Source organism: Macaca nemestrina, chromosome 2, assembly GCF_043159975.1.
Source record: "Macaca nemestrina isolate mMacNem1 chromosome 2, mMacNem.hap1, whole genome shotgun sequence".
NCBI classification, from domain to species: domain Eukaryota; kingdom Metazoa; phylum Chordata; class Mammalia; order Primates; family Cercopithecidae; genus Macaca; species Macaca nemestrina.
In genome coordinates, this window is record NC_092126.1 from 152,361,578 (window position 1) to 152,384,078 (window position 22,501).

General features: G+C 55.5%; 1 protein-coding gene across 5 annotated transcripts in view; it reads left to right on the forward strand.

The window, feature by feature from the left end:
- LOC105477742 (histone deacetylase 11) overlaps positions 1-15,249 on the forward strand; it is a 28,202-nt gene extending 12,953 nt beyond the window's left edge. For 4 of the 5 annotated variants that reach the window (XM_011734439.3, XM_011734437.2, XM_071092244.1 and 1 more), the window contains 7 exons: positions 5,479-5,595; positions 7,211-7,253; positions 9,577-9,653; positions 10,719-10,781; positions 11,734-11,830; positions 12,954-13,132; positions 13,328-15,249. In XM_011734439.3, coding sequence (XP_011732741.1) covers positions 5,479-5,595; positions 7,211-7,253; positions 9,577-9,653; positions 10,719-10,781; positions 11,734-11,830; positions 12,954-13,132; positions 13,328-13,543 — 792 coding nt within the window. In that variant the 3' untranslated portion in view covers positions 13,544-15,249. The remainder of the gene's footprint in view (positions 1-5,478; positions 5,596-7,210; positions 7,254-9,576; positions 9,654-10,718; positions 10,782-11,733; positions 11,831-12,953; positions 13,133-13,327) is intronic. The other variant, XM_024791481.2, reaches the window with a different exon arrangement.
- The last annotated feature ends 7,252 nt before the right edge of the window (positions 15,250-22,501 follow it).

The window sequence follows — 22,501 nt, forward strand, 5'->3', positions numbered from 1 at the left end:
GGACCCCTCCCAGAGTTTTTGATCCAGGTTGTCTTGGGTAGAGACTGGGAATCTGCATTTCTAACACATTCTCAAGTGCTATGATGCTGCTGGTCTGAGAACCACATCCCTGGAAGCAGAGTCTGAGATGGTGCAGGCGATTTCAGATGAAATCTGCAAGAGGCATAGGCAGTGTGGAGCGGGCAGAGTGAGCAGCTAGGTACAGATGTGGGTTTGGAGATGTGGCCTCAGCTTGATTCCACGGAGAGCTCTGGGGTGTGACTGTCACCACAGGGTTGCCCTGCCCAGAAGCATGTGGCCTGGCTGTTACAGGCCCTTGTCAGTCATGGCTCTCCCGGGATGGTGCAGGTGAGGTGGCCTCCATCAGGAGAAGGGCTCTGGTGCACCAGCCAGAAAAGAGAATCAATGGCATGCATGGCCAGCACCTACTGTGTGCCAGGCGTGGCCTCCGCACTGTCTGCACAGCAGTAAGCAGACGCATGCTGTCCTCCTGGAGCTGGCATCCTTTTGAGGGAGATAGATACTAATCAGGACAGTCTGTAGCCTCAGGGAGAAAAGTGCTATCTGGGAAGACGAAGCCAAGGTGTGGGCTCCAGGGGTCCCTGGGTGGGGGTATGTTATGTTATGTTATGTTATGTTATGTTATGTTATGTTATGTTATGTTATGGAGACAGAGTTTCACTCTGTCACCCAGGCTGGAGTGCAGTGGCGCGATCTCGTCTCACTGCAACCTCCGCCCCCCAGTTCAAGCGATTCTCCTGCCTGAGCCTCCTGAGTAGTTGGGACTACAGGAAACCACCACCATGCCTGGCTAATTTTTGTGTTTTTAATGGAGTCCAGATTTCACCATGTTGGCCAGGCTGGTCACGAACTCTGGACCTCAATTGATCCACCTGCCTCAGCCTCCCAAAGTGCTGGGATTATAGGCGTAAGCCACCAAGCCTGGCTGGGTGGGGGCATTTTAGATTAAATGGCGAGGATAGGCCTCTCTGACTGGTTTCCACCTCTAAGTCCTCATCCAAAGCCTTATTTTGTAGATGAGACAGAGGCACAGAGAAGTGAAGTCTAAATTCACATACCCAGTGGCAGAACCCAGACTTGGACCGGTTTGACTCTGGGGAACTTCTGGGCCTGTCCACACCAGTCCTAGCCTCACCCACAGTGCCCTTGCCCAGGGCGAGACTATCAGGGAGCCCGACCTGCTGGCAGATCTGGGCAGTCCCACCGCAGCCTGCTGCACGTCCCAGATAAGGTATCTGTCAGCAGCGCTGCACCCCCCACCCGCCCCATCCACAGCTCCCTCCAGGGCTATTCCTGGAAGTGTTGGTCAGAAAGTGAATCTCCAGATGTCACCTGGTGGTGCCCTGAGCTCCTCCTACCTGCCACCTCCTCTGACCATACAGACCCTGCTCTAGCCCAGGCCCTCTTCCCTCTCCTCCCCTCACCCAGGGCCCCGCCACTAGTCCACCCCATCCGCTCTGTTTATTTCTCACCTTGGCCACTGATGGGTGGTTTTTCCTAGAGCAGTGCTGCCCTGTGGAACCTTCTGCAATGATAGAAATGCTCAGACCTGCTCTGTGCAGTCCAGTCGCCACTGGCCACACATGGCTCTTGAAATATGGAGAGTGTAACTGAGGAACAAAACTTGAATTTTAAAAATTTCGATGAATTTACAATCATTCGTAAGTAGCCACCTGTGGTTGGCAGCCAGTGGATTGGATGGTGCTCAGGTCTAGGGTGTTGGTAACCACATCACTGCCTTGTGCAGAAACCACTGCTGCACCAGGAGAAGGCCCAAGTGCCAGCCTCCTCTTCACTGCCGGAAGCCTGCTGTTCCGCCGAGGGGCTCATCTCCCAGGAACGTTGGCACAGCAAACACACATGCTTTCTCCTGTGGGGGCTGGTCCTGGTGGCCAAGTCCCACGCATGCTCCTGGGTGGCTGCACCTGGTCCCTGGACCAGGTCAGGCCCAGTCTGTGGAGGATACCAAGGAACCTCTTTGAGGTTCTCAAGTGTGTCCCATACCACTGCAGTTTTGCAGAAGGTTAGTGTGTGTGACTTAAAAAGCAAAGAGGGCAGGCAGACTTCCTGACATCTTGGGGGAGCAAAGTTAGAATGGATTATTTGCCGCAGAACTTCTCAGAGCCTTTAGCATGCTAGGGTGCGCTGCGAATCTCCAGGAGGCAGGTGGCATAAGCTGGTGCTTCCCAAAAGACTTGCCAGTGGGTGCTTCCCAAACGACTTGCCGGTGGAAGCCTTCTTGAGGAGCGCTGTGCAAGACCCGTGGCTGTGGAGCACATGAGAGAATGCCTTTCTCGTGGTTGGTGTCCATGCTGGGCTCTCGGCTGCATTGTCTTCCAGTCTCTGTCCGCTGCTGGCTTCCCAGGGAGGGAGGGAGGCTGTGACTCCATGTGCTCCTTCAGCAGCTCGTTTGTTTGCTCATTCATTCATGGAAAACCGTGATTCCATGTCGGCCACACGTGGGACCTGTGCTGGGCAGTGGGATGAGTGTGGTGAACAAGAGGAACTGATGACCTCGGGCAGGGACCTTCCTTCTCTGGGTCTGTCCCGCATCACACATGCATGCACACACACACGGACATACCTGTGCACACACGTATACACAACACACATGCACACACATACACACACTCATGGGTGTGTCCTGCAACTGTTCAGCTGTGCTGGTCCCAGCTCTTACACTCTCACCCCTTCCCAGGCCCTGCGATGCCTCCATGTTACAGCCAGAGGGCCTGGGCTTGTGGAAGTGGTGCCCCATGGGCACCTCTCCTTCCCGACCATGAGTGGGACCCTGCTCACTGGCTTCTCTACCAGAGTAAGGGAGTGATGCCAGCTTCCCCTGCCTTCAGCTGCCCTTACAGGCCTAGGCCGGTGGCCACGGGCATTTCCCAGCAGCCTGGTGCCTGGCACCCCTAGGACCATGACAGGAGGCCTCCCCTGGTGGCCAGGGCCTAAGCCATGAGGCCCCTCCTGGGGCCTGACCTAGGGTGTGTCCTGCCTCTTGTCCGGCCCCAAGCGGCCTGGCTACAGCACCTCCTGGCCCTCTGAGGTTTGTCCCCACTCTGCCATCACACCATCCCTAGCCACCCTCTCCCTCCCTGCTGCCTGCTCTCTGTCATTGAACATGCTCATGTTTCTCTCATCCTAAAACTCCTCCTCCTGGTTGGTGAACGCAATGGCCACACTTCCCATTTTCCTCTCATGGAATGTCTCCCCAGCTTTGGTGCCTCCCTCCACCCGCTCCTCCCAGCCACCCTCTCTCCACCTGGCCTCCTGAGCACTGCGCCTCAGGTCTTTCCACGCCTCACCCTGTCCCAGGGAAGCCCTTGATTGTCCCCGGGGGTTCTCTGTCTGGGCCTTGCCCTTCAGCATGGGAATCCTGCAGTCCCAATCCAGCCCTTCACCTCCCACTCTCCCACCGCTGTTCTGAGCTCCAGCCTCACTTAAACCTCAGCTGTCTCACCTGGCTGCCCCAGGGGCTGACTTGGCCCATGGAGAGCAGAACCTAGTGCCATCTCTGCCCTGCTTCAGGTTCACCTCTGAGTGCCATTACCCTCACAGGCCCCAGACTCGACACCTGAGCCCTCCACCCCTTGTCCCCACATGCTGCCGGCTAACACCTGCCCCTGTTACCACCCCAGACCCTTCTTATCTCACACTTCCTTCCTGGGGCTGCTGCTTCTCTATCCTTGTTCCCCTAATTGGTTCTCCTTGCTGCAGCTAGAGCAGCTTGAGATAGCACCATCTATGGCTCCCTACTGCTCTGACGACAATGTGTGAGCCTGTGCTAGCAGACCAGGCCCTGTGTGATAAGCTCAGCCTGCCCTGTTCCAGCTGCACTCACCTTCTCTGGATCATGGACTCACTTCTCTGCCCAGTTACCTTTTTCCCTTGACCTCCGCACCTGGATAACTCCTATTCGCTCTTCACCTCCTGCAGATGCCACCGCCTCCAGAAAGCCTCTCTAATAACCCCCACCCAGTTCTCCTCCTCATCACCACACTCATCACACTGCAAATAAGTGCCTGCAAGTGTCCTGGCATGAGAATGGGCCCACCAGTGCCCACCTGGGGCACCTAGCAGACACTTAGTAAATATTTACAAAGTGAGTGGCTCTGCCTTGCGTGGGTGGGGAGCAGGGATGCATTTTCAGCCAGGAGATGGCTTGGGGTTTGGGTGCAGCTGGGCAGCCAGTGCTATGGATATTTACCTGGTGGACTTGGAGGTCACAGGGCACACTCTGTCCTGATCTTAGTGCTGATACCTTTCAGGTACCCTAGACCCCCCAGCCCCAGCAGCTGGAGATGAGGGTAGTGCATCCCTTTTGCCAGGAAGGTCTGATTCCCAATGGACGAAGAGGCAATGCAGTGTGAGGGAGCAAGAGGCCAGGGCTCCCGTCCCAGCTCTGTCAGTGACTCATTGTGTGGCCTTGGGAAGATTCTCACTGCCTGGGCCTCAGTGTCCCCTTCTGTACAGTGGATGGTCTAGACCAATTATCCCAAAGCAGCAGCCTGCGCTGCTGACTTGGAGCCCTCTGCAGCTCCTGTTCTGGGCACAAGAGGGCAGCCAAGGGCCTCAGAACGCTGAGGAACCCTGGCCCACTAGCTTTAAGAAACGCATTGTAGGCCGGGCGCGGTGGCTCAAGCCTGTGGTCCCAGCACTTTGGGAGGCCGAGACGGGCGGATCACGAGGTCAGGAGTTCGAGACCATCCTGGCTAACACGGTGAAACCCCGTCTCTACTAAAAAATACAGGAAACTAGCCGGGCGAGGTGGTGGGCGCCTGTGAGGCAGGAGAATGGCGTAAAAACCCGGGAGGCAGAGCTTGCAGTGAGCTGAGATCCGGCCACTGCACTCCACCCTGGGCGACATAGCGAGACTCCGTCTCAAAAAAAAAAGGCCGGGCGCGGTGGCTCAAGCCTGTAATCCCAGCACTTTGGGAGGCCGAGATGGGCGGATCACGAGGTCGGGAGATCGAGACCATCCTGGCTAACATGGTGAAACCCCGTGTCTAGTAAAAAATACAAAAAACTAGCCGGGCGAGGTGGCGGGCGCCTGTAGTCCCAGCTACTCGGGAGGCTGAGGCAGGAGAATGGCGTAAACCCGGGAGGCGGAGCTTGCAGTGAGCTGAGATCCGGCCACTGCACTCCAGCCTGGGCGGCAGAGCGAGACTCTGTCTCAAAAAAAAAAAAAAAAAAAAAAAAAAAAAAGAAACCCATTGTGCAAACTGCTCTTTACTGAGCCCAGAGCTTGTCAGGAGCCTGGTAGGGTTGTGGCTCAGGAGCCTGGTAGGGTTGTGGCTCTGGCTCTCATTTCTACCAAAGGAAGTGTGCTTGACCAGGGAGTTCATCCAAGGGTACCTGGAAACTGTCCTCAAGGCATTTCCTGGGGATCTGATTTCTCACGGGTTGCCCCGGGGTGGGGCAGCGGAGGCCAACAGCCCCTGTCTTTTTCCGCAGTGGTCCTTTGCTGTTGCTACCATCACAGAAATCCCCCCTGTTATCTTCCTCCCCAACTTCCTTGTGCAGAGGAAGGTGCTGAGGCCCCTTCGGACCCAGACAGGAGGAACCATAATGGTAGGTGGGGTGGGGGGGGCGCGGCCGGGCTGGGGGCTCCCATACCGCATGGTCCTTCTCACTTCCTTTGCCCTGGAATGCCCTCCTCCCACTTAGTAGTTGAACAGAATCCTAAATATTCCTCAAGGCTCGGCAACAATGACCCTTTCTCCAAAAGCCTTTTTTCCACATCTTGGGACATTAGCATTCTCATCGTTCTTTCTCCTATGACCTCCTATTGGTTACCGTAATTGCTAGTATATAATATCTCTCTCCACCCACCAAATCGGATACCCTAGCACTATGGCTCTAATGCACACCCCCTCCCCCTGCTAATTTTTTATTTTTTTTGAGTAGAGTCTCGCTCTGTTGCCCAGGCTGGAGTGCAGTGGCGTGATCTCGGCTCACTGCAACCCCTGCCTCCTAGGTTCAAGCGATTCTCTTGCCTCAGGCTCCTGAGTAGCTGGGACTACAGGTGTGCACCACCATGCCCAGCTAATTTTTGTATTTTTAGTAGAGATAGGGTTTCACCATGTTGGCCAGGCTGGTCTCGAACTCCTGACCTCAAATGATCCACTGGGATTACAGGCTTTGAGCCACCACACCCAGCCCTAATACACCCAAAATTAAGATGGAGAACTGATCCTCCATGACTTCAGTGATGAATAAGGCTCCACCTCTCCCCCACCGTGGGTGTGGCAACAAAAAATCCCTGCAGCAAAATTAGGTTTCACATTGTGTGTGTGTTTTTTTTAAAAAAATGTGCCGCAGACTGCCTAGTTATTTGCAGATAGAGGAATGTTTCACATGCAAATGTATGAGGATCTAACCCAGCCCTGGATCACTACCTACTGATCCCCTACTGTTCTGTTATCTTTGTAAATTTGTACTTTTTTTTAGCTTAGTAGAATATTACTGCCTGTCCCCAAAACTATGATTTCCTAGAAGATTTCAGTATTCAGTCTACTCTATTTCTTCTTTTGCTTGTTTGTTTTTTGAGACAGAGTCCTGCTCTGTCCCCCAGGCTGGAGTGCAGTGGTGTCATCTTGGCTCACTGCAACCTCTGCCTCCCGAGTTCAAGTGATTCTCCTGCTTCAGCCTCCCAAGTAGCTGGGATTACAGGCACACACCAACCTGCCTGGCTAATTTTTGTATTTTTAGTGGAGACAGGGTTTCACCATGTTGGCCAGGCTGGTCTTGAACTCCTGACCTCAAGTGATTCACCTGCCTCAGCCTGCCAAAGTGCTGGGATTACAAGCGTGAGCCACTGTGCCTGGCCCAGTCTACTATATTTCTATGAGCAAAACTTTGCCTATTTTCCCTTTGAAAGCCACGTCAAAATTATTGTCAGCTCATATGTGATGGATGATAAGTACTGTTAAGTTTTCCAGTTTCCTTGCACAATTGCAAAGGTGCTTATGCACTGTACATCTCATATGCCAGCCAACCTGGCACTTACTTCCTAGACTGTTGCTTGGGGTAGGGAGTTCCTTCTATACCCCTACCTTGTAGCTCAGCTCATCCTTCCCCCAGAGCTGGCTAGAAGCAGTGTTTACGGAATGAGTGCATGAATCAGTGAATGAATGAGTGGAAGATGGGCTGCCTGTGCCCACTCACCCTCTGCTTGTCTCCAAAGGCGGGGAAGCTGGCCGTGGAGCGAGGCTGGGCCATCAACGTGGGTGAGTGCTGGGAATGTCCCCAGAAATGTCCAGCCATTGGTAGAACTGGCCTGAAAGGGGGCTGGAGGAGGGCAGGAGGATCCTGGAGGTGGCAGCTGTGAATTCAGAAGCTCTGGTGTCCCCTAGTCAAGTGGCCTGGAGGTTGATATGTAGCCTCCTAGTACCTGGGAGAGACTGACCAGTGCCTCCATCTGACGTGGGATCCTTGTCTAAAGAGGTCCCCGGGTGGCTCCCCAGCCCTGCGTTTGCACACTTCCAGTGGCAGGGAGCTTCCTCCCTTCCAGAGAGCCTGTGCCATCCCTGGGCAGCTCAGCATGGTCTGAAGCCTGCCTTGTGTCTTCCCTGAAGGACTCCACCTGTGTCCTGGGGCCCAGGACAGCCCACAGAGGCTTGGTCATGTTGGGCTGGGTGGGTATACCCAGGATCAATACCACCACCTTCTCAAGGGTCTGGAGGGCCCATGCTCCCTAGCCCCCTTGACTCTCCCACAAGATTGTCTCATGGGAGGGCTGCACGCGAGTCTCCCTTGTCCCTGTCATTGTCCCTCCTGTAGGCACAGCACTTGACGTTTGGAAAGCTCTTTTTCACCAGACTCTTTTTTTTTTTTTTTTTTTTGAGATGGAATTTTGCTCTTGTTGTCCAGATTGGAGAGCAATGGTATGATCTCAGCTCACTGCAACCTCTGCCTCCCAGGTTCAAGCAATTCTTCTGCCTCAGCCTCCTGAGTAGCTGAGATTACAGGCATACACCACCACGCCTGGCTAATTTTGTATTTTTAGTAGAGATGGGATTTCTCCATGTTGGTCAGGCTGGGTCTTGAACTCCTGACCTCGGGTAATATGCCTGCCTTGGCCTTCCAAAGTGCTGAGATTACAGGCATGAGCCAACATGCCCGGCCTTCACCCAGACTCTTATTTGAGCTGGGCATAATTGTCAGGCCTGTCTCACTGATGAGGAAATGGACATGGAGAGATGCCTACTGGCTTGTGTAGAGCCCTAAAGCAGGGTCCCCCAGCCTTTGGCTGTGAACTCTGCAAGGGAGAGGCCACCCTGGGCCACTGCACAGTTAGGGGGAGCCCCACTCTCTAGGAGCTTGGTTAGCATTAGGTCTGGCATAGTGGTGATGTAATGGTACTCTGCTGCACCCAACCCAACATGACCAAGCCTCTGTGGGCTGTCCTGGGCCCCAGGACACAGGTGGAGTCCTTCAGGGAAGACACAAGGCAGGCTTCAGACCATGCTGAGCTGCCCAGGGATGGCACAGGCTCTCTGGAAGGGAGGAAGCTCCCTGCCACTGGAAGTGTGCAAAGGCGGGGCTGGGGAGCCAGCCGGGGACCTCCTTAGACAAGGATCCCACGTCAGATATGGGAGTGATTTGTGCCCTGCGTGTCTACAGCAGGGTTCCCAGGAGGGCCCGGATGGCCCTCCCCATGGCAGGTGTTACTGCCTGGTAGAGGTTAAGAGCCTGGATCCCGATACACCCTGGGTTTGATCCTGGTTCTGCCATTACCTGGCTGTGTGACCCTGGGCAAGTTGCTGAGCTCCTCTGTGGCTCAGTCTCCTCATCTGTAAAATGGGGGTGGTGATACTAATGCCCCTTGTAGGGCTGGAGGGAATCTTCAGCAAGCTCAGTGCTCAGTCAGGTGTTCACTGTGGCTGTCGTCTCATCATTATGAGCCAACAATAGCCTCCTGGGGGGTGGGAGAGGCAAGTTCCTGGTATCCATGGGGCCAGCTGCCCACTCTCTGATGGATCAGTTGTTGGGCTCAACTGCAGAGGGCCCCTGCAATTCAGGCTATCCCAGGGGCTGCAGGGGAAGGGGTCTCTGTGGGCCCTGGGACTCTGAGGCTATGTCTCAGGGTTGAGGGGTGATGGATCCCAGGCTCTAGGGCCCTCCTCGTGGTTGTAGGCAGTCATGACCAGCAGAGGGTGCCCTTTCTGACCATCCGCTTTGGCCACTGGCAGAATCCGCGTGGCCCCCATGCCACCACTCCTTCCTGGTTTCGGGAGCCACATGGAGGCAGGCCCAGCTTGGTGGGGACAAGAAGCAGCTTTCTGCCTCAGGAATGATGAGCTCTCTGTTGCTTGGGGGTGTGAGTGGCACTGGGGACTTGCTGGGGACACCCTGAAGACGTGGCTGCCTTCTGGCCTGGGGATGGTGACTTGCCCCGGCACTCAGCTCGGTTTGCCAACCCAGAGTCCGAGGTGCCGGTCCCTGAGAGCTGAGCAGGGAGGATGCTGGGGGAGGTGAAGGGATGGAGGAGCTCCTGGACTGAGCCTGGGAGCCTGGCTCTGAGCAGCACCGCTCTCTGCTCTTCTGCAGGGGGTGGCTTCCACCACTGCTCCAGTGACCGTGGCGGGGGCTTCTGTGCCTATGCGGACATCACACTCGCCATCAAGGTGTGTCTATGAGCATGTGGGGTCTCACCTCCAAGAGCCCTCCTGGAATCCTCCCCACAGCTCCAAATGAACTGTGCTCACCCTGAATTATAGACAAGGGGCCTATGCTGGAGCAGGGAGGGGGCTTGTCTGGATTGCTCAGCCAGGCTGGAACAGAATCCAGATCTGACATTTGCTCTTCTTCCATGTTGCTTAGAAGGGTTGCCTGTGGTGGAAGGGAGTTATTCCAGCCTCCCACAGCCAGGGGATGAGACAGGGCCAGGATCTGCTGTATAGCCACATATTAAGTTGTAGGAAGAAGGGCATGGCTGGCAAAGGGAGTAGGGAGTGGAAAGAATGATGGTGCTGATAGCAGCTGGCACTTCTGCATGCTCCAACCCGCGCTGTGCTCCAGGACTTACTCCCTGAATCCTCGCAGGCAGACGGGGCCCACAGAGGTGAGGGCATGCAGCTAGCAGGGGCAGAACTGGTGCTGGCCTCTGATCTGTGGGGCCCCACAACTCCCCTGCCACTCTGTGCCTGGCCTCGTGCTGGGCATCAGGAACAGGCTGACCTGTTCCTATGTGTCCCTGCTTTCACGGGGCACATAGACTGATGGGGGAGGCAGGCCATTAGAAGAAGGGGGAAGCACAGGAGACCTTCCTGGGGAGGAGGGAATGAAGGCTTCCTGGAAGAGGGGGCAGTTAGGACTTGGCCTTGTAGGATGAGGCAGAGGTTGGGGAATGAAGTCCCAGGGCTGTGGGGATTCTCTCCTTAACCCCTACACATTTCCTAGGGAATCTGGGAAAATGCAGGGCCTGAGTGACCCATTTACCTCCTGACCTATGACCCTTCAGGGTACAGGACATGCTCCCTCCTCCAGGGAGCCTTCCCTGACCACCACCTGCATGCACACATGGAGCCCCACAGCTGGCGCTGCACAGCTCTCCCTGGCAAGTGACATCTTTGCTGGGTGGCCTGATACCCACAAGCATTAGGCCCCCACCCCCGCCGTCAGGGAGTTGCTCTAGGGCTGGGTCCTCTGGCCTCCCAAGGTCCTCACATCTACCCTCTCCTCCCTGGCAGTTTCTGTTTGAGCGTGTGGAGGGCATCTCCAGGGCTACCATCATTGATCTTGATGCCCATCAGGTGAGTGCTCTGCAGGGGCTAGACTCTTGGGGGACCTGCCATCCCCAGTTCCAGAATCTCCCCGGGCCAGGAGAGTCTCCTCCTCATGTCCCCACGGCTCTCACGGCTTCTGTCTTCTGTCTCTCGGGCTACAAATGCAGGGTCTGTCTTTCTCACTCTGTCCAGGACAGTAGGTCCTCCTCATTGCTCCCGAGGGGCCTCCCTCCCTCCTCCCAACTGCCTCCACATGAGGCTCTTCCTGAAGCCCACTCTGATGGGACTGCTCTCGTGTGCAGAGCTCTGCTATGGGTCCCCATTGCTTACGAATAATTTGGGGCACTGCCCCCTGCCCAGAGCTGCTGAGCACTGGCGACCTGCCCCTCGGGTGGATGCCCACACACATGGCTTGGCTCGGGCACCTGGGGTCGCCATTTAAGAACTCGGCGCCTAGGGAGTAAAGCATCAAACAAAGCAGAGGGTTACCCCCTCCTCAGGACCGCTAATGAGGCCAGTGCCTCTGGTCAGACAGGAAGGGTACCCGGTGGGCTCCGGAAGGCACCTCCCGCACTGCTACTGCTATGGCTTTGTGCTAGTTGGGGAGATGCCTTGGGTTCTTGTGACCCTGAACTCCTAAGCCAGGTTACATGTAGACAGTCCTTTATAGTTTGCTTTTGACATCCCTGATCCCAACCAGTCCCACCACAGACTTGAGAGGGCAGCAGAGCCGAATTTCTTCCTCTGTTAGGGAACCTAAGAGGCCTGGGCTTGCTCAAGCCCATGCTAGAAGGTGCCGGGGCCTGGTTTTAAGGTTGAATCCCAGCTCTGCTCCTTAACAGCCGTGAGACCTGCTGTCCCCGAGAGCAGGCCGTGCTGCCCTGGCAAATGAGTTTCCTGAGGCATGGCGGCGGGGTGGCGGAGCCCCAGCCTTGCCTAGGGCACCTGCCTGAGAGCGGCTACTGTGACCTCCCCACAGGGCAATGGGCATGAGCGAGACTTCATGGACGACAAGCGTGTATACATCATGGATGTCTACAACCGCCACATCTACCCCGGGGACCGCTTTGCCAAGCGTAAGCTGCTGCCCCTACCCTCGTCTTGAGGGTGTCCTTGTGGGTGAGGCTCTCTCCTGAGTGTCTCCTGCCTGCTAGGCCCTGCAGAAGCCACTGCGGTGGTTCACAGCATCCCTATGAGGTGATCCTTTCCATTTTACAGATGAGGAAACCGAGACCTGGAGAAGTCACTCGACCCACCCAAGATCACATAACCCTGTCCAATAAACATGCATCTGCCTGGCAAAAAAACCAGAAAGGATGAAAGAAAAAAAAGAATAGGATAAATTTGAAAATATGAAATAAGAAATAAATTCACATAGGCCGGGCGTGGTGGCTCATGCCTGTAATCCCAGCGCTTTGGGAGGCTGAGACGGGCAGATTACCTGAGGTCAGGAGTTTGAGACCAACCTGACCAACATGGAGAAACCCCATCTCTACTAAAAATACAAAATTAGCCGGGCGTGGTGGCACATGCCTGTAATTCCAGCTACTCAGGAGGCTGAGACAGGAGAATCGCTTGAACCTGGGAGGCGGAGGTTGTGGTGAGCCAAGTCGCGCCATTGCACTCCAGCCTGGGCAACAAGAGCGAAACTCCATCTCAAAAAGAAAAGAAAGAAATTCACATATAACTGTTAAAATGAAAATGCATTAAACTCATCAATGAAAAGGCAGAGACTCTCAGATGAGATTTGAAGACAGGGCTGCTACCTCCACAGGTAGGGGACATTTTTGCACCAGCTGCGGTGAGTCTGGTGTGGATAAGTCAGCAGCTAGTATGGCCCAAGGAACCAGTTTCTCAACAGAAGCTCACATGTGCTGAGCCTGGGCTTAAGGGCAGGGCAGGGCAGGGCAGGGCGTCCACATGTGTAGCGAAGGCCTGGAGGAGGCAGTGAAATCTTACATTGCCTACACAGATCTCCACACCCCCAGGGCAGTGTCTCAGCTTCAATGCCCCTTCTCTCCTTTGAGTCCCCCTTTTTGCAGCTCTTGGTGCTCTTTTCAGCTTAGTTTTGGGTGGAATGAGACCGAGCAGTGCTGAATCCAACAGACCAGTTTCCAGTCTTGCCTGGTGTCCACAGTCTTGTCCTGAGCCTCAGTTTCCCTTCTCTATAAATTGAGGCCATCCATGTCTCCCTCCCAGAGGCCATCAGGCGGAAGGTGGAGCTGGAGTGGGGCACAGAGGATGATGAATACCTGGATAAGGTGGAGAGGAACATCCAGAAGTCCCTCCAGGAGCACCTGCCCGACGTGGTGGTGTACAATGCAGGCACCGACATCCTCGAGGGGGACCGACTTGGGGGGCTGTCCATCAGCCCAGCGGTACGTCCTGACTCTGGGGACTGTGGGAGGGTCTGCTCTGTGGACTCAGCGGCAGCAGGAAAGGTGGTCGGCCTCATGTCAGGGAGGAGATGGGCTGAAGCAACAGCAGTTTGGAGCAGGGCTGGCCCTGCAGAAGGACTTCCTGACACCATGGGGGTCTGGCCTGCCTGAGTCACCCTCCTCTTCCCCCAACAGGGCATTGTGAAGCGGGATGAGCTTGTGTTCCGGATGGTCCGTGGCCGCCACGTGCCCATCCTTATGGTGACCTCAGGCGGGTACCAGAAGCGCACAGCCCGCATCATTGCTGACTCCATCCTTAATCTGTTTGGCCTGGGGCTCATTGGGCCTGAGTCACCCAGCATCTCAGCACAGAACTCAGACACACCGCTGCTTCCCCCTGCAGTGCCCTGACCCTCGCTGCCCCGCCTGTCACTTGGCCCCGCCTATCCGCCCCTTAGTGCTTTTTGTTTTCTAACCTCATGGGGTGGTGGAGGCAGCCTTCAGTGAGCATGGAGGGGCAGGGCCATCCCTGGCTGAGGCCTAGAGCTGGCCCTTCCTCCACTTTTCCCTGCTGGAAGCCAGAGGGGCTCGAGGCCTCTATGGGTGGGGGCAGAAGGCAGAGCCTGTGTCCCAGGGGGACCCACACGGAGTCACGGGTCCATGGGTCGAGGGAGGCAGGCAGTTCACTGAGAATCGGAGAGGACAGGCTAGGTCCCAGGCACAGCAAGGGCCCTGGGCTTGGGGTGTTCTGGTTTTGAGAATGGCAGACCCAGGTCAGAGTGAGGAAGCTTCCACCTCCATCCTGACTGGCCTCCCTCCCTCCCCTTGGTCGTGGGATTTGCTGCCCTCTTTGCCCCAGAGCTGAAGAGCTACGGGTGCTGGTGTGGATGGCCCGGGAGGTGCTGCAGCTAGACCTCCAGGTGGACCTGGTTCCCAGGCAGCAGGTGGAAACCCTGGGCCTGGAGGTGAGGGGCGGTCAGGAAGGGGTACAGGTGGGTTCCCTCATCTGCAGTTCTCCCTCAATAAAGCAAGGTCTGGACCTGCCTTCCCAGGCCCTTCTTTGGGGCTGAAGGTGGGAAGGCCTGCAGCCCCGGATCACTGCCTTAGCAGTAGTCTTGCCTGTTCAGTGCAAGGGGCAGGTTTTAGGGGAGGACTTCTTAGGTCAGGGACAGGCCTCAGCCCTGTTGTCTCCAGGGGGCTGCTGACCCAGGTGGGGAGGGGGCAGAAGAAGGGTGGGAGATAGCAGGCCAGGCTCACAGGTGGAAATCAGAGATGCAGGCTGGTGGCCAAGCCAGGTCCTGTAGGAACCCAGGCCCAGGGAGGGACCCAGGTATTGGTGAGGTGGGGCAGGGTTTCCCGGAGAGAGGGCAGTGAGGATCTCTATCCGGCCTGGGGGTTTTGAGCATAGGTAGCCGGGGCAGGGCCCTGGGTGGGACTGTGGCCTCCACTGGCCTCACCAAAGTGCCTGGGCCCCGATCCCTGTCCGTGCCCAGGGCTCCCAGGTGGGCTGGGTCTCTGGCCTGTTCCTCAGCCCTACTCATGGGGACATTCAGGGGCCTCCAGGAAGTGGGCGGGGGAACATCCACCCCTGCTAGCCAGCAGCTGTGGCCCTGACCAAATCAGGGGCTGGGGAGGGAAAGTGGGTCCGCTGAGATGTCCCTGCTCCATCAGCCCCCTACAGGACTTATGTTCATCACAGTGAGGGGGGCTCCCACTGTCTCCCGCCCTCCCTCATGCTCCCTCTGCTGCAGGGAAAGGGTTCCAAGATCACAAATTGTCAACAACGCTGGCCTCCTGGACCAGACCCCGAGGCTCTAACAATGCACTCTGAGATCCCTACCCTTGCTGTTGGTCTCTGTCGCTGACTCGAGGCACCTAACATCCGTTCACACCCAACTCAGGCCAGCGAATTCTGGGGCTCAGCCACAGACATGATTTGTCACTGTTGAGCTTCTGTTCCTAGAGAACCCTAGAGGCTTGATTGGCCCAGGCTGCTGTGTGTGCTGGAGGTGAAGAATCCCGACCTTCTGGGGGTGGAAGGAAATGAAAATGGAAAGTTCTTGTGGTGCAAGGCCTGACGTGGGTAGCTGCTCAATAAATGCTAGTGTGTTATTCCATCCTCTGAGTCCCGTGGAGTTGGTAATGATTCCGATTTCACAGATGAGGAAACTGAGGCTTGGCAGGGGTGAGAAATTTGCCCCAGGCCACACCTCTCAGCAGATCTCAACAGTGGTAGAGCCAGGCTTGAATCCAGCTCTGCCAGATTCCAAAGTAAAAGTTCTCAGCTGCCTCACACTTGGCAGTGGGGTGGGGTGGGGGGAGTTACTCTCTGGACAGAGATGGGTCTAGGGTCCCTGGGGGATAAGGTCACGGGGTCTGGGACAGCCTGGGAACAGGTGGGCAGGCACAGCTGGGCTGTGATGGTGGCTCTGCACAGCAGGAGGGGGCCCTGGCAGGGCAGTGGGTGGCAGGGGCGTCTTCTAGGCCTGGGGTGCTTTTGGAGCACTTACAGGGATGGGCTGCCCTGAGATGAGGGTGGGCTGGGGTGGAGGGTGGGGTATCCAGGCAGGGGGAAAGGCAGAGCCTTGGCTGGGCAGAGTGACCAGAGCATCCCCAGTATGAGTGGCACAGCCTGGGTGGGGGGCAGGGTGGCCCCTTGAGGGTCAGGGTGCCAGGGACAAGGACGTGGGGTGGCAGGCCGGGGTCCCACCTGGCCCTGTGCTGGGTGTGAGGAGACTGATAAAGGCTGATGCTGACCAGGTGGTACTAAGGGCCAGGCCCTATCCAGACTCTGGCTGGGAATTGCATATGGAACTTTATGGTGCTCTGAGGTGAGAACTGTTTTCATGCTTACCTCACAGATGCAGAAGCGGAGGCAGGAAAGGGGTTAGTTACTTGCTGAGCACCCGCAGCCCCTAATTGGAGGAGTGAGGACTGGAGCCCAGGCCCCAGCTCTAGAACCTGTGAGCTGTTTCTTCCTTAAAGATGCTGGTGGAAGGGCTTGTCCTGGGAATAAGAGCCTCAGTACCTGGAAGGCACTCAGGATGCTGGGTGGCTTTCTGCTGCTCCCGGTAACTGTCAGGGTGACGGGGAGGAATATCCTGTATGTAGGTCAGGCGGAAGAATTGAGGCCAGGTGAAGTGTTTGGACCTGTTTGCAGGATCCGTGCATTTTGCTGTATGTAAATTACACCACAAGTTACATCAATCCCAGTGGAGCAGGTCAGCTTCATGAAGTGGCTGAGAGGTAGCACAGCAGCCCTGGGTAAGAGCAGGGACGGGCTGAGGACGACTGGCCATCAGACTCATGGTCTGGGGAGACCTTGGGAGGCATGACCTTGCACCATGCCTGGCCAGTGAGCCGGCTGAGGCTTGGGGAGAGGGATTTCATCTTGGGAGATTTCATCTTGGGCTCTGTTCTCTACGGAGTAGACGCAGGGAAGTTCCAGCAGGAAGCAGCAGTGCCCGGCTGTAACCTGGCCCCTGCCCGGGACCCACCCCTCCAGGCTAGGCTAATAGGGCCCCAGCGGGGGCAGAGGCAGGCATGACCATCCCTACCCTGCTGCCTCAGGCATAAACAAAGGCGGGTGCTGGCACGGGGCCCCTCCCTGCCTAGTGGGACTCCCAGGCAGACCTAAAGGAAGACTTTTATGATGCCTCCCTGGCTGCTCAGCCAAACGTTTGGGGTTTAGGGCCAGGAACTCCTCCAGGGCAGCCTGTCCTTGAGTTGGTTTCATTCAGCTCAGCCAGCACTGGCTGGGGACACCCTGCTCAGGCCCAGGGCCGACACGTGAGGTTCTGCACCACTCGGAGTGATGCTGTCACGTGATTGCTAGAGAGGCCCAGGGAGCGGACGTGTGGGCTCCAGTCTCTCCAGCCTGGCTCTGAGTTCTGCCTCCTCCCCTCGATAGCTGTGTCTTAGTTTACTCATCTGCAAAATGGGAATGATATCATCTGCAAAATGGGGATTATATCATCTGCAAAATGCGGATGATAGCACCTACCTCCTAAGTGTTAGAGAATTAAATGAGTGAATGTTTGTGAAGGGCTTAAAGCAAGAGTAAGCACTCAAGCATGCTTGATTGTGGCTGTCGGCACTCATTATCACCATCATCACCACCACCATGTTACTGATGGGAAACAAACTCAGGTGAAATGGCTTGTCCAAGACTGCACAGTCGGGCAATGGCAAAGCCAGGGAATGCACCCACATCCATCTGACTCCAACACTGATGCCCTCTTCCCATGGCCAGGCCCTCTGGCAAATAGTGTCTTGGTGAGCATGGCATCTTGCACGCTGCCTGGACTTCCACGCCCTTCCCCAGCTCATACCCTTACCAGCAACCCTGGGAGAGGCAGACCTCAGCACCCTTGTTGTCCAGATGAGACAGGGGCCCGGAGGGGAAAGGCAGTCCCACGGCCTCTCAGCGGTGGTGGCAGGGCCTGGTGGAGGGAAGTGTGGCACCTGTGGTTACATGGCTGTCTACTCAGGCTGGGGCCCGCAGAGACGGGCGCTCCCACGTCCTGCCCTGGAAATGCTGTTCAGCTGGAAAACATACACTGGGCTTTCTAAAGGGCCATTGGCTTTCAGCTTGAACTTTCAAAGTACAAAGTGAATTAAAAATAGTCATAAAACAGAGCAGGCAGCTGAGAAATGCATCATGGATTGGCGCATGCAGCTGGGGCTGGGGCCCTGGAGAGTACCTGTTCCACCTGCCTGTTCCACCTGCAGAGGCCCAGCCTCGGCGCTGCAGCTGGACAAGGCGTGCGGGGGTGGATGAGAAGGGAGGTGTCCTTTGAGGAGGCCTGCTCACCCTGGCCCAGTGCTGGCTGTCGGCGTTGTCGTTTTGTGGATGGGGAAGGTAAGGCCCAGGGAGGGCTTGAGGGAGCCTGGCACCCCCTGGCAAGCAAACCAGAACCCTGGCCTCCTCCCCTCCTCCCCTGGCAGCCTCCTTGCAGGGGAGTGCCTGTGGTGAGCGTGTGCCGTGTTCCAGGCCATGTGTGTGAGAGGATTACAGAGGCCCGTGCCACTCTCTGTATGCCTGGTCCTTGTTCATCCTCACAGCAGCCTCCCTGTGCAGGGTTCTGGAGCTCCATTGTCCAGGCTGGTACACCGAGGCTCAGAGTGGCCTGCAGGCCCTTGCCCATGGCCACGCACGGTGGAGTGGCAGAGTGGTCAGTTTTCACCACTACCCCGGGTGTTGACTTCTGAACTCCCTAATTTTATCAGGGCTGAGGCACAGTGGACAGGGCAGGTAAAAGCCAGGACCTCGGCTCAGGGTGACCTCAGCTCCGGGGAGAGTGGTCTCCGGAGAAAGAACGCAGCTCTGTAGTTGTCCAGCCAGGGTTTCAGTCCGGCCTCTGCTGTATACCTGCGGTGTGGCCCCGGCCTGAACCTCATTGCCTCCTCTATAGAGGACTCTGGTAAATAGTGGGAATGAGGTTAGCATACAGCAGGTGCATAATACATGTGACATGTGACATGTGACGGGCTTCTTTACCCTCTTCTGTTCTCATCACCTCTTTGACTCAGAAACAGGCCAAAGTCCTGTTTCCATTTCTGGTTTAGGGCCTCCCGTGGGCTGTGGGGCCTGCCCTTTTAGGCAGGGCCCCAGGCCAAGGCTTGCTCAGCCCTCGAATGCACCCGCCTAGGGTTGGGCCTGAGGCCCCCAAACCCTCCCGTGGCTCCAGGCTCCTGGCTGGAGAGTTCGCAGGGTCTGTTCAGCTAAAAGGACCTGGGAACACATATCATCAGGTCTGGCCCCTGGGATGCTGGGGAGCCTCCCTGAAGCCTGCTGCACCTCCCCGCCCTCGGCCATGGGGATGGGGCTGGGCAGGTCACTACCTCTAACCTGTGGGAAGACAGCCATCTTCCCCCAGGGAGGGTGGTCCCATACAGGGAAAATTCAGGCCTGGACTTGGATCTGTGTTTGAATCTAGGCTCTTGGTGGCTGTGGGCAAATCACTTCACGCTTTGTGCCTCAGTTTCCTCCTCTGTAAATGGGGATGATAATCCCTTCCTTCCCTAGGGTAGCTTGAGGGTCAAGGAGCCTAGGCAGGTAAAGTACCAGTCTGGATCCCCCTCACATCCAGAATTTGCAGGTCACCCCTGCTGGTCCTGAGACAGTGACGTTCTTTATTTTTTGAGACAGAGTCTCACTCTGTCATCCAGGATGAAGTTCAGTACAGTGGCGTGATCTCGGTTCACTGCAGTCTTCACCTTCAAGGTTCGAGTGATCTCCTGCCTCAGTCTGCCCGAGTAGCTGGAATTACAGGCACCTGCCACCATGCCAGGCTACTTTTGTATTTTTAGTAGAGACGGGATTTTACCATGTTGGCCAAGCTGGTCTGGAACTTCTGCTTTCAGGTGATCTGCCTGCCTCGGCCTCCCAAAGTGCTGGGATTATAGGTGTGAGCCACCATACCTGGCTGACAGTGACCTTCTGAAAGAAGCAGGTAGTGTGACCAGTGCATGCACACTCTGGGAGCCAGGGCAGCAGATTCAAGTCCCACTGCTGCCCCTACCTTCCATGTGACCTTGGACAGGTGACAGCTCCTTATGCCTCAGTTTTCCCATCTGTCAAATGGGATTCACACTAGCACCGGCCTCACAGAGTGGTTGTGAGAAGGAATGAAACCATTTAAGCATCAGAACTGCACCTAATCAGTCTCAGCTCTTGTATCACTGAGGGACAGGGGTTGCCAACATTACTGTAATCACCACTCCCACCTTTCTTTACCCTGCAAAGCAGTAGAGTAAGTCCATATTTAAGTCTTTAATAGGTTCTTGGAAACTAACTTTAAGTGAAACCACATGAAGTCATTTGGATCAGGCCAGGTCAGTGGCTCACACCTGTAATCCCAGCACTTTGGGAGGCTGAAGTGGGCGGATCACCTGAGGTCAGGAGTTCGAGACCAGCCTGGCCAACATGGTGAAATCCTGTCTCCACTAAAAATACAAAAATTAGCCAGGCATGGTGGTGTGTGCCTGTAATCCTAGCTACTGGGGAGGTGGACGCAGGAGAATCACCTGAACTGGGGAGGTGGAGGTTTTAGGGAGCTGAGATTGTGCCATTGCACTCTAGCCTGGGCAAAAGATTGATTGGGATTCCGTCTCAAAAAAAAAAAAAAAAAAGTTTGGATCTGTGTCCCCTTCCACATCTCATGTTGAAAAGTGATTTCATGTAATCCCCAGTGTTGGAGGTGAGGCCTGGTGGGAGGTGATTGGATCATGGGGGTGGTTTTCTTATGAATGGTTTAGTAGCATCATCTTGGTACTGTCCTCACGATAGTGAGTGAGTTCTCATGAGATAAAGTGTGTGGTACCTCCCTCCTCTCTCCCTGGCTCCTGCTCTGGCCATGTGACCTGCCTGCTCCCTCTTTGCCTTCTGCCATGATTGTAAGTTTCCTGAGGCCTCCTCAGAAGTTGAGCAGATATAAGCACTATGCTTCCTGTAGAGCCCATGGAACCATAAGCCAATTAACCCTCCTTCCTTTATAAGTTAACCAGTCTCAGGTATTTCTTTATAGCAATTGGAGAATGGACTAACACACCAGCTGTAACAAAACCAATTTTACCATCGGCTAATTGATACAAACAAGAGTTAAGTTCCTACAGCATATTTTTGGTCACAAAAACAACACTAAACTTCCCTAATACCAAGCACCTCTAATATTAAACATTGAAATAAATATGAGCTCTACATACCTTTAAGAAAGACTAGTAAAAACAGGACAATTACCCACTTATTCCAGTTTCGGGTCTGGGCTGGCTGGAGCCTGTCCCAAGAGCACAAGATGGGAACCAGCCCTGGGCAGGATATCACGCCATTATCACTGTAGGGCACACTCACAGACACACCCACACTCAGACTGGGGCCATGTAGACACACTGATTCACGTAACATCCACATCTGCAGGATGTGGGAAAAGCCAGAGTACGTGGAGAGAACCCATGCAGACACTGGGGGAATGTTGCAAACTCCACACTGACAGCAGGCATGGCCAGAAATCGATATTTTTTTCTTATCAACAAGACGATGTTGAACAAAATGATGTTATTTGAGGACCTGCTGTATTCAGTGACCTCTCTGACCTCTCTGCTATTTTCTGGGTGCCCGGCCCTGTGTTGGGTGCCAGGACACAGACCATGTCTTCCCTCCTACTGGTCTCCAAGTTTCTCCAGACCTGTTGCATCTCTGGGTCATTTGAGGACAGGGTGAGGGTCTAGAGGGCCAGTGTGGGAAGGAAAGGCCACTCTCATGGCACATACAGTCCAACTTCTCCTTGCACAGACAGGGAAACTGAGACCCAGAGAGAGCAGGAGCCTTGGGCCGCACGCACAGGGAGGCGAGTTCAGCAGGGCGGTGTCCACAGTGAGTAGAGCCTGGGTCTAGCTGTGCTGCCCTGGGTAAGGCAACTACCATCTTGAGCCTCAGCCATTTCCCCCATCAGATGCTCTGGCATGTGGCAAATGCTCAGTTAATATTAGTTAATAATATTACCTAAGTCAGAGTAAGGAAGGACTTTCTTGTAGCCAGAACTGTGCACAGAGCACCATGATAGTGGCCAGTGCAGAAGGAGCGCTTGCTAGTTTTGGCACACTCTAGGCGCCATGCTTGTATCAAATGGCTTTGTCCTCACATAACTGTGTTTTGCAGATGAGGAAAGGGGACTGTGGGAGGTTTGATGGCCCGCCAAGGCTCTCCCAGCCAGGGTGATAGAGCCCGGCGCTGACACCTAGCTGGCCATAGTCATCCCCAGTCTGGGTGCCCTGTGAGGTGTGACCTCTCACACCCCTCAAAGGGGTGCAAGTGGAGGCTTGAGGCTGTGGGAGCCACCTGGGACTTTCCAGTTTTGGGGACTTTTCTAGCTCCTGCCAACCCTGAGAGGCTGAGTTTCTCAGGGTGTGCCCTGGACTTGGAACCAGAGGGGAGAGATCAAGTGTGAGGGGGGCTCCTGCTGCGGCAGTGGGGAGTGTGCAGGGGCCTTGCCAGAGGCCCGCTCCCTTGTGGGACCCTCTAGCCAGTGTGCGCAGACCGCCGGTTGTCTCGGTAACCGATACCAGGCGGCCAGACAAAGTTACGGTGTGTGTCTGGGAGGCTATTTTGTCTAATATGCTAAAAGGCTTTTGGAAATTCCTGGAGCCCATCTGGTCCTAGTTACCCCACAATATTGCTGCCTCTTCAGCTCGCAGACAAGGGAACAGTTTTATTTCTCCTTTTGGAGCTCAGGAATGTGCCTTAAACACGAGCCGGCAGACGCCCGCTTGGTGCACGAGTTCCTTGGTCACGTGTCGCACTCATCGTCCTTTAAAAAAGGACTGCTGCTCTTTCCCCTCGGCTCCCCAACCCCAAAGGGTCCCTCCCAA